Below are 12,183 nucleotides of genomic sequence, written 5' to 3'. Positions count from 1 at the left end.
CCTCAGGCATTCTTGGTGGATTCTAGAGAAGGGACAGGCAGAGATATGCTTAGCAGCCTGCCCCACCTGCTCGCTCTCTGGTCAGTGGCCGGAAAAGTCAGGGGAAAGACAGCAACAGGAAAGGGAGGGTGCCACCTGCTCTTCTCGGGCTGCTTGCTCTCGCATGGTTATATTGGCCCCGTTTCTCTGTGGTCTCTCTTCCTACCTGCATTCTGCCATTTCTAGTCTTCGTTCTGGCTCAGAAAAATGGCACTGTCATTGTTTCAAAGGACATTGGGTCATTAGCTACTGGAGAGGTTTGATCCTGGATTTCAAAGAGGGACATTCTCCCCCAAAGTGAGCAACGTTTTTCTTTCTCTCTGGAAGTTCCATGCCATGTTCTGTTTATGACGAATTCTTCTCGTTATACTGATATCAGAGAAGTGCATTACTGTCATATAAAACAGCACATTATTTCTTTGAGGAGGAGAAGCTGATATATAGCTCTCAAGGATGAACTCAGATGAGAATTTATCACTTGATAGCAATGTTCTGTGCTTTTACATGGATTTAAAAACAAAGTATTCCATAAAATTATAAACATTGGACTGACTCAAGGAAAGTGAAAACACTATTTTACCTTATAAGCGAACTTTTAAAAAGATTTATTCATTCATTCAGTTGAAAGGACAAGATGCTTGGCACACTAAAGTGAAAATATTGATAGAGAAAGAAAATTGAATAAAGGTTGTGTAACATGAAGACATTAATAGAGACACAATCCATGATGTACTTTGAATATTTAATCTGTATTTTTTAAATGCTTAGTTTTTAGGGAGCCAAGTCCATTGACAAATCCTTATTTACCTGACTTCTTGAAGCTGTCCGTTCTTGACTTCTACAACACTAGGATCCTAACTTTGCTTCTCTACCATAGGTTGGTTTTCAGTTTCCTACGTAGGTGCTTTAATGTTGGTATTCCCTTGGCTTCTGCTCTGGGTTATTGCCGCCTCCCATTCTGCATACCCTCCCCAGGTAGTCCTTCCATCTCCTTGGCTCATCTACCACCCACGTGGTGACCATGATCAAATCACTGTCTTCGGTTCAGGTCGCTCTTCTACCTGGAGAATCAGTTGCCATCTGGACATCCTTACTTGGACATCTCAATGGACGTCTCAAGAGCAGCCTGCCCCAAATTATATTCCACAGCAACACTTGACCTTTTCTTGTTTCAATAAGGCATCAACATCTATAGATCTACCCATTCCACAAACATGGGAGTCATCAAAATCTCTTTCCCCCTCTCCTGCCATCTCTGCTCAGTTCCCAGTCTAGGCCAGTCCTGTGTTTCATGAATCTGTTCTTGCCTTTCTGTCTTCACTGATCCTTTCCAGCTCACATCTGTGCAGCCTCAGTCATAGTGACAGCTTCCTCCATTAGTCTCCCTGTCTATAATCGTGTCCCTCGGACCATTTATAATTACTGTCATTTTTTTTTTCTAAAATACAGATATGATTAAGACTTCTCACCATCTTTAAGATAAAAACTCAGTTATGATAATTGTGTTAGTTAGGTAACAGTAACATTTATTTAGCATTTACTGTGTACCAGGTACTGTGCTTAAAAACTGTAGTCTAAATTAACTCAGAGAATTCCCATAAGGACTGTCTCAGGAGACATACTCTCCTTTTTACCAGCAAGGAAAATCAGACTAGGGGAGATTAAATAATTTCCCAGGAGTTGGCAGAGCCAGGAAGTGGCAAGGCTACACCGGGACCAGTGTCTCTTGGACTTAAAATTGTCTCTACATACCCTTTATGTTATACCAGCTCCACACAAAGCTGTCCACCCTCTGGGACTGGATGCTGTGGAGTATGAAAACCATCTTGCTTCTCTCAGAGCTTTGATCACTTCAGCTCTCATGACTGCCAATTATAAAAATGAGCAAGCAAAGTTTTTCCGTAGTGGTACCACTGGATCACGAACACATCTGGATGTGGGATGCATGATTTTTTCCTTTAATCTACCTTCTGCCCCATCAGCCACACACTCACCATGCCTGTGGGGACATACGGTTTCAGGCAGTGTTGCGTGGTTAGATGATGCCGAGAAACAACAGACCACAGCCTTGGTAATAACTAGGTGGTAGACTGGGTTTTTTTAGGAAATTGGATGGCCAATTAAAAATTTTGAATTAAAAAAAAATCAGTAATACAAAGGTATTAGAATTCTTTCATTTATTTGATAATTTAAAAATTAGTTACCATGGGTTAGTCACTGAACACTTCTCAGTACATCAGTGAGAAGAAAGGTGTTTAACAGACTTTTTGAAGCTCACTCGATATCTTCAAGGGCATGCTGGGTTTTCCCTTTAGTTCACATCAGTGATGATGGCATTCAATTTTAGTTTCATCAGTTTCCTAAAAAGGAATGTGCTTTCATAGAGCTGAGTGGACCCAGATGTTGCCCCAGAATTTGGGGTATCTCTGACTTTTATATACACGACTCGTATCCAGTAGACTTGGTGGTTTACTTTACTTAGGTACTTTCTGGTGGGGCTGAAATATCTTAGGTCGGTCACAACTTGCATTTATGGAGGCTGTGTGCCCTTGAACTACACTCTGGGTGCCACAGATCACACACGCTTGGAGTCCGAGAGGCACAGATTTTATTCCCAGTCCTCTCTCTTATTAACTGTGTAGCCTTTGATCTTCAAGCCCCGCTTTCTTCATTGTATATGTGTTATATAGTAAGAGCTCAGTAAATATCCCTTGTTCCTATGTCATCCTTCTTTATCCTGCTTCCTTCAACCACCTGCGTCTCCCTCCAACTCAAAGAGATTTGCATGGAAAATAGGCCAAGGAAAGTAATCTTGCAAGTTTGGGGGGAATTTAATCCATACATAACTTAATGCTGCCACCAACCATCTGATCTCCTAGACCTTCATTATCTAGGAGAATGAATGGCATAGGTTAAGCAGGTGCTTAATGGGGGGGGGGGCATTTTTTTTTTTAATTCCAAATCTTTGTTACCATATCGTTCAGACTCTTTCCAATCTTAAATGCCAGTATTCTAGGATCCTCTCATTTCATTATTTTTTAGGCTGTGCTTTCCCAAAGTGGATAAATATATGGATCTATGTTAATAGCATGATAAATAAGGACTTAGTGCAGTTTTTACAATGAACTAGCTGCTTTTTAAGAGGTTTCATTTTACAGATAATGTTAAAAATGTCTTGTTCTGCAACATATCCCCTGGGCAGGATCTGTGTAAGAAATAAATAACAACAGGGATTTCGAAGATACAGATGGTTTTGAGAGAATTCACCTCAAGCTAGAAGGCCAACTCTCTTTCCCCTCCTCTCTTTCCCCTCCCCCCACCCACCTTCTGCCCTGTCAACCCCAAACCCACCAAGCCTGTAAGGATACACATTTTCATGACTGTAGGATGCAGGGAACAGCAGACTTGATGATGATGAGTGGTAGGTGGGCCATTTTGAAAGAGGTGTTGTGAGATCTTTCCTGTGAACAGTTAGTCGGGGTGATAGATTCTGTCCATCAGCCGTAACAAAGGGACGCCCTTCAAGTCTGTTCTAACCAAAAAGTACTGCTGGTAATTCTTAAAAAAAAAAAAAAATTCCCCTAAATATTTTCAGACGTGAAGAAAATGTTTGAACGGATGCTGCGGTTGGCTGTTGCGTGTGGTGGCTTGCCGCACAGAATGCTTGTGTTCGCTTCTGTCACGGATTTGTACTTGGGAAGCCGTTCAGTATGTGGAGTGTGCCTCCCTCTGTGAGATGATTGTATTTATGGAGATATTTATCCAGTGGTTCCAATCTGTAAGTTTGCGTCTGTGAGTCTGATTTAGTTGATTTCCATACATGTACAGATTTAATACATTTCCTGGAATATTCCACAGACTATTTATTAGTATGATTCTTTGTTCTTTTTATTCTGCCCTTGTAACTCAATCCCTGTAGAGAAAATGATTAAATAGCACTTTCACCCTTTGGAAATATTATTAGATTTTGAGTCTGGTGTTATTTGTTGAATGTTTTAGTTTCAGGGTTCATTATGCTGAATTTTGTAAAGGCATTTGCTGAACCGAGTACATTTTAAAATATGGTAAAACCTAAGAGAGAGTATTTCAGTTCTTTCTACTTATTTGAGCTTTGAAAATACTATTAAATTATGAAAAATAAGAGACTCAAATTTTTGGAAATGAAAGTGGCAAACACATGAGATACTTTGTGATCAGACTTTTTTTTATAAAGAATAAAATTCTCAGGGCACCTGGGTGGCTCAGTCAGTTGGGCGTCTGCCTTTGGCTCGGGTCATGATCCTGGGATCGAGCCCCGCGTCGGGCTCCCTGCTTCTCCCTCTGCCCCTCCCCACTGCTCATGCTCTCTCTCTCTCTCTGTCTCTCAAAAATAAATAAAATCTTTTAAAAAAATTTCTCTATAGTTGCAGCAAGGGCTTCCTTGAAGAAGCAGATCTTAGTCATTCCTTGATTTTCTGAGTGTCAGTTGGGTCCGACTCTGCTCGTGGATGGTCATGGTGGATGAGACAGGACTTCTGCACGCCGAGCCCATAATTGTAGAGATGATGTCTGTACAGAAATAACTGCATCACATGAAGTTTTATAACACCAATAAGAGTTAAGCACTATAGGAGTTTAGATAAGGGGAGATCGCCTATTGGGTGTCAAAGGTGAACTTGAAAACTGTTCCACACTGATCATTGTCATTTCCATTTCTAATAGAGTTTGGAGAGTGACCAGAACTTAAAACACCTGCTTAACCTATGCCTTTCATTTGGTTAACTGAGAGAGTGACATAATGGTTAAGAGTAAAATATCTGCCGTGTCCTCAGTAAGCGTTACCCATCATCCTGCAAAACTCAGGCCCATCCTTGCTCCTCCAGAAAGCCTTTGCTACAAACCAAGGTGTACGCGTTGCCCCCTCTTTATTCCTTGAGAAGCCTCAGCCTGTTGTTACCAGAGCACCCATCTGTAAGATCAATTTCTAATTGTCTCTCTCACTGGAGTCCCTTGAGGTTATGAGACATGCATATTCCAAACCTAGCACTATTCCTAATGTCTAAGGCTCATAAATTTTTGTTGAATGAATGATTGAACACAACAAAAATTACAGTCGGTATAAGAAAATGGGTACAAGGTTGATAACAGTGATGGAGAGAAATGGATGAATTCAGGGTCTGTTTTGAGATAGAAGTGACAGGGTTTCTTGATGCATTGGATGTGAAGAATGAAGGAACGGATGAAGCGTACTTGAGGAAGTTGGTGATGCCGTTAACGATATGCAGGAGCCTGGAGAAGAGTAGGCTGTCTCGCACGTGCTGTTTGAGAAGCCTGCTCCGCTGGAGTGGAGATCTCAAACACGCAGTTGCATGGGAGTCTGGAGCTCAGAGAAGACATCAAGTTAGGAAATATAAATCCAGAAGTCCGCGTATAGTTGATATTTAAGGCTACATAGCTGGGTGAAATTGCCTTGTGAGAGAATGTGAGTGAAGGAGAGAGAGAGAGAGCTCAAAACCAGTCTTGCCACGAGCACTCCAGTGCTGTGGTCTGGGAGAGGTGGAGGGGCTAGCAAAAGAATCCAAGAAAGCAGGAAAAACTAGAGGGAACTTTCTCAGGGGATTGCCAGTTGGGTCAAATGCTGCTGAGGGATTCAGATGAAAAGTGAGAAGTGATCATTGCATTTGGCAACAACAAGTTTGGTGACCTTGACTCTGCAGGGGTGGGGTCTGGAAGCCAAGTTGGAATCCGCCCAAGACTGGGAAGTCAGGGAGTAGAAATCTGTAGGAGCTACATTTTTGAGTAGCCTCCTCAGCAGGGTGGGCATCGTGTCTTTCAGCATCACCAGATTATTTCATCAAATTCCGAACTGAACTCCCACACTGTTCCTCTTCCCAAGTGTTCCATTATTAATGGACTCACGTTCCTCCAGCGGTGCAGACCGGAACCTCCACGGTGAATGTCCTCCTCTCCTTCCTCCGCTTATCCCCGTGGGATCAGTTGCCGGGACTGTTGAGTCTTCTCCATAGCATTTTGCAAACCAGACCCCTCCTGTTCATCGCCCTTGCCACTTAAGTTGCTCTTCCCAGGCACTAATTAGCTCTTCTTCAAACTCCTCTGTAGTTTCCTGAGTACTCCCTGCTTTTATTCTCCCCCTTGTCGGTAGATCTATCCATCACAGCTAGAATGCTCTTCCTAAAGCACAGCTTTGCTCCTGCTAGTCTGCTAAAAATAAAACCAGATCCTTTTAGCCTGGCACTCAGAACCCTCTACCTTTTTAACCTTGTCTCCCACACGTTTCTCTTCATTCAGCCCGTTGTTCTCAAGTGTTTGCTCTTGCCTAAATCTATAACCTGCATCATCTGACCTTCGTGCCTTCAGTCTCACTGTCACGTCTGCTTGGCAAGCCTGTCCCTCTCTTCTCTTCTGTCGTCTGTACCTCCAGATGCTTATGACCCCTAATAAATGTGAGGTCTACCCTAAAAACCAGGAAATTTCAAGGCTTTCACTGCCGCTGCTTTACTGTATCAGTCCTTTCAAAGTTCCCTGACGCTGATTTTTCCTTTACACCATGGTTATCCTTCCCTTCGCTACCTCAGCCAGTGTTCCTTTTTAGGAAGTGGGTACAGGAATGATTTCCTGTCTGGAAGGAAGTTTCTCGGAGATTTTACTAACAGTGTGGGTCATGATATTCCGTAAATAGAGGACACTGACACAGGGCGCTGCTAGGCTTCTCCCCATTTCCCGGGCAACACCTTCCCGTTGAGGTGACGGGGCAGCCCGGAGGTTAAGAGGTGAGCACCCACCTCCTAATGAGAGGCAGCTTTCCTCCATTGGGCAGCTACCCATCAAGGAAATAGATGATTTGTCTGGCTTTTAGTTGTTGCGATTTGGGGATTTGGGGGTGGGAGTAGGGGAAACGTCTCTGAGATTGTTACTCTTGAGTTCCAGCTTTTTAAAACAGAAGATGCCTTTTGGGAATTTTGCTCAGTGTTACACATTCTAAAAGAAAGCCAGCGTGTTCTAAAGCTCCTAATCAGAAAAGAATTACTCATTAGAATATGGAACTGAGGGCTCTGTCATCCCTTCCACCTCTCAGGGGGCTTGGGGAATTGCTCCTGGGAGGGCATCAGTGGGAAGCACATCGAAGGTGTCTTTGCAAGATGTTCTCTGACAATCCATGTTGCCTCTCAGGTATTTTCAGTTTCATCCCATTATTGGAGGATAAAGTAAGTTTTAGACACATTTAACTTGTACCTAATTAATCTTTCAAGAATGAAGTGGGACTGCTGGCTGAAGGGAAACAATTGCATTATTTTTTTTTTTTTTAAGATGGGATTGAAAATAGCATTCTTTGTCTCAGTTAACGAACTATGTTGCTGGAGCACTGTTAGGAGGAGTCGGTGTTTTGGAAGAAAGGAGTGAGGTGACCATCTGATTTCAGAGCCTTTCCTTGGCTGTGACAGGAGTATTCCGTGCTTGGCCTTCCAGCAGGCTCATTGCCCGTCCCCCCACCAGCTGGTGATTGCAGTCAACTATTTTGGAACATGAGGGGTATTGTAATTAGTGGTGTGGAAAACTGACTCGCGAATTCAAAACAGCCCTCGATGTTTAGAAAAACCTAGAGTGCAAGTAAGAGATAAATGTCTCCTATTCTGAGTGGGATAACAAGCTTTTACCAAATAAACTCACCTCCTCAATAGTACTTCTTATCAGTACTGATAAAGAGGGAAAATCTAGTTAAAAAATTAGGAAGGAAAACCTGAAAACAACTTACTTCTTTGTCAAAAATGTTTTGTCTTATGATTGTTCATCTATTTTCTGCTGCTGTACATTTCCCCAGGAAACTTGGTGTCTCAGGATCCTTAATTGACACTGACAAAATGACAAACCAGAGCATGTCCTGGAGGCTTGGCCCTTTTGTGTCAGGATGAGCTGTGGACCCCAGTCCTTTGATATGTGCTTTCCTCTTTCACTTAAAAGGGGAGATAACTGTTCTTATTCTGGATGATTATTAACCAAAGATCTCAAAAATCTGTTATTTAATATTGAGCCAATTAAGTGCTTTTATAAATTGATTCTTATATATATGAGATGATTCATAACTGGTATTAAAATGCTTTTTGTGGGGCGCCTGCGTGGCTCAGTCGTTAAGCGTCTGCCTTCGGCTCAGGTCATGATCCCAGGGTCCTGGGATCGAATCCCACATCAGACTCCCTGCTCCATGGGAAGCCTGCTTCTCCCTCTCCCACTCCCCCTGCTTGTGTTCCCTCTTTCACTGTGTCTCTCTCTGTCAAATAAATAAATAAAAATCTTTAAAAATAAATAAGTAAAATGTTTTTTTTATAAGTGTTTTAATTGTTTAAATTCTGGTAGAATTTTTTTAAGCCATTAGTAAAGTAATAGCAGAAAAACTGAAAAATTGTATTGGTAATTTCAGTTAGTTTAGACTAATTGTATTGGTAATTTCAGTAAAGCATGCGGGAACATCCAGAAACACCACTCTGGGCTTTTCAAGGAAAAGCCTTTTTATTATAATCTAAGAGCAGTTTCCAATAAGAATAGATTATTTTAAAATTTACATTTTCTTAACAGACAAAAAAACCCCAGACTCTTAAATACAGAGAACAACAAACTGGTGGTCGCCAGAGGGGAGGGGGGAGTAGAGGGATGCGGGAAATAGGTAAAGAGGATGAAGAGGTACAGATTTCTAGTTATAAGTAAGTCACAGAGATGGAAAGTACAGCATAGGGAATATAGTCAATAATATTGTATTAATGTTTGGTGACAGTTGGTGACGACACTTATTGTGGTGAGCACTGAGCAATGTATAGAATTGTTGAATCATTTATGTTGCACACCTGAAACTAATATAACACTATGTAATTATACTTCAAATAAATAAAATTTACAATTTTTTTTTTCTACAGGAAGGAACTTGAAACCTTCAAAGGTAATTTTGTGTTTAATTCTTCACTTTAAAGTAAATGAGAATTAATTGATGTCAGATGTTCTCTCTTGATGATGAACTCATTCCTTTTTCTTTAAATCAGGTTACATAAAAAAAAAGTTTACTTAATCCTGTTTTTGTAAGTTTTATTTAATCACAACTGGTTTTGATATCCTTTGAGCTGTAACACATATACTAAGTGAAAGTTTCTGCTGATGACCGTTGCAAGTAATATGTTAGGATGGCATAGTCCTAACTTTGAGGTTGTTGTGAATCCTAGTTTGAGAAGATTCTGGTTTCTCGTGTGCACAGTCTGGGCCATGTGGAGAGGGCATGGTGATAAAGAAAGAGATGCGATCGATCCCATCAGTCACCTGAACTTCCAAAAGGTGTTTGGTGCTGGGTCCTGCCCTGCCATTGTCTTGTAACTTTGGATAAGTCTCTTGCCTTATTTTATTCAGGCTTGGTTTCTCCACCTGTAAAATGAGACGCTCTGTGAACTGTATTCTGAGATACCAAAAGCACCCCGTATTGCCTTTTCATTTTAGGGACCTTTTGAAGGTGGGGCACTGGAAAAATAACTCCAGGTCGTGTTGACCCTTGCTGGTCAAGGAGCAGCACTGGTGCAAAATAGAGAAAACCACAAACTCTCCAGCAGCTCCGACCCCTTCCAGCACACTGTTTTTCAATAACTGATAAGCAATTACTCAGAGAAGTCAGTGTTCTCCGACAGACTCATCCCAGTAACTAGGAAGGCTTTGGATTATTGCCTTTTATAGTACACATTAAACTAGTTTTATGCTTATTGTATTTCACATAGAAGTTAGTATTGACTAAGATTTACTGAATGAGTAAAGATTGTCCCGTTTATCATTTACAGTTGAATTGTGTATGGTCTGTTTAGGTGTTTTGGGAAAATGACTAACCTTCAAGATAAAAGGTATAAAGGCTGTTCCTGCTGTGACTCTAATTGAACAGACTTGTTTTGGCTGGAAGATCTGTTTACCTGAGTACAGTTACAGTAAAATGATTGAGTTTGTGGCTAGTTTGCTGAGGGTAATGTTAAGTGATCATGTGATAGAATGTGTTCTCATGGTTATCATTATTCCTAATCAGTTTGTGCACCAGGACTCATGTACGTTATTTTCCATCCGTGGTTGAAAATAAGATTTGAAATCCTCATAAAATGTTCTTTTCCCTCTCATTCTTTCTTTTTGTAGGCTAGCATTTTCTTATATAACATTAGGAGAAGGAAAAAAGCAGTCAAGTTAATACTGAAAGACAGGCAGGGACACAGATGATGCAAAATGTCAACTTCACTTCATCTCAGGACTGGAGCCTTCCCCCCCCCCTTTTTTTTGGTATGACAGTATTCACAATAAAAGAAGACACCAGCCATTTGTAAAAAGGTTAGGTAGTGTTACATATTACTCGAGAATAATTCAGTTAATGCTGACTTATCTCATTTATACACATGCGCCTAATTATGGTATGGCATGTAACGGCGCATCCCACCCACCCATAAGCCAAGTAAAGCTCTTATATTTGAACAAACTGTAAATCGATTATTTCATCATATCAAAAATTTTTAGTACCAATATTCATTGAAAATTCTTTCCTCCTGAGGGTTTTGCTAATATTTCAAAAGCATGAGTAAAAGAGAAATGTAACTGTTCTTTCAAGACATTCACCGAGGAAGGAGGAAAAAAGAAAGGAGAAAAATCATACAAATTTTAACAGTTTCTTATTGTTTGAATGTTGTCTTTGGTTTTCCGATATAGGTTACAGGAAAGCAAAAGATGTTACTTTGTCTAATTGTTTTATTCAACTCTTGTAGTTGTATTTGGAAGCTTTTTTTCTAAGTTGGTAAAAGGCTAACTTTGGGGAACAAAAACAAAATTAGTAACACTCAAAGATAGTGGTACAGATCAGTATCATGCACGTTCTGGGTTCTTCCTCTGTACCCCACGGATGTTAGTGCATTCCCAGGGGCCGTCTCTAGCACGGCTCTACAGTATTATTGAGACTGGCTATTTATTGTTCGTTTTTTAAAATATTAGCAGGAAGGTTTTCTCTGTTCCCTGAATATTTCTTTGTTTTTTGTTTGTTTTGAGAGAGAGAGAGAGCCGGGTGGGGGTGGGGGGAGAGACAGAGGGAGAGAATCTTAAGCAGGCTCCCCGCTCAGTGCAGAGCCCGACACGGGGCTCCATCTCACAACCCTGAGATCATGATCTGAGCTGAAATCAAGAGTCAGATGCTCAACCAGCCACCCAGGCGCCCCTCCCCCGAATATTGCATTTTTAAAAAACTTTTAAATGATAGTCCCTTGAATATTAAACAATAGAAAAAGGAGGGTAGGATTTCAGAAATCTTTAATTTTTATTTTCAGTGGGGAAGGAATTCCATTATTGTAAGCATGTGTAGAGTAAATAAGGTTTTCATAGTGCTTAAGGACATAGGAAATTGGCCATGAATAGACCTGTCTGTTCATCAGGCATTATTTATCATTTTTCCATTTTAATTTTAAAAATAGATTGTCATTCTTGGGGCGCCTGGGTGGCTCAGTCTGTTAAGCGTCTGCCTTCGGCTCAGGTCGTGATCCCAGGGTCCTGGGATCGAGCCCCACAACGGGCTCCTGGCTCAGCGAGGAGCCTGCTTCTCCCTCTCCCTCTGCCTCTCTCCCTGCTCATGCTCTCTCTCTGTCTCTGTATCTCTGTGTCTCAAATGAATAAATAAAATCTTTAAAAAAAAAAAAAAGATTGTCATTCCATGTATAAATCTAAAAATCACTCGTAAGATTTTTAAAGTATAAGTCTAGAAATATTGCGCCACTGGATTGGATATTGCTCGTACTTCCATCATTCCTAACTTAACATGGCTTTGCTATGCAGACTCATTCTATCTTCACTTAAGCGCCTCACCAAATTAACCATCGTTCTCCATAAGGTGTGCCGACTGATACCCAGAGCATGCTGAATACTCAAGGCTGATAGGTACTCCCCAGTACACCCAAATACTTCTATTTCCACTACTTGCATTGAATGCTTACCCAGGGTGAGTTGTTTGCTCTCCAACTCATTTATACTTGTTATTATAATCTGCAGTTCAATTAAATATCAGAGAAAATGATGAAACCTCAGTGTTAAGGAGAACTGTTTGTAAGAAAACTAAGTTGACAGCTTTGGAAGATTTGGTATAGGTAAAATAGGTAAATAGAT

General features: G+C 41.0%; 1 protein-coding gene across 2 annotated transcripts in view; it reads left to right on the top strand.

The window, feature by feature from the left end:
* LOC116644823 (dysbindin) overlaps positions 1-11,028 on the top strand; it is a 62,427-nt gene extending 51,399 nt beyond the window's left edge. For both annotated transcript variants that reach the window (XR_004301840.1, XM_032424661.1), the window contains exon 7: positions 8,946-11,028. Coding sequence is in view for 1 of the 2 variants with exons in the window: in XM_032424661.1 (XP_032280552.1) it covers positions 8,946-8,997 (52 nt within the window). In the remaining variant the exon portion in view is untranslated. The remainder of the gene's footprint in view (positions 1-8,945) is intronic.
* Positions 11,029-12,183: the final 1,155 nt, after the last annotated feature.

This window comes from Phoca vitulina, unplaced genomic scaffold (assembly GCF_004348235.1).
Source record: "Phoca vitulina isolate PV1807 unplaced genomic scaffold, GSC_HSeal_1.0 scaffold31, whole genome shotgun sequence".
NCBI lineage: Eukaryota > Metazoa > Chordata > Mammalia > Carnivora > Phocidae > Phoca > Phoca vitulina.
The sequence above is the reverse complement of the archived record's forward strand: the minus strand, read 5'-3'. Positions and strand labels throughout refer to the sequence as shown.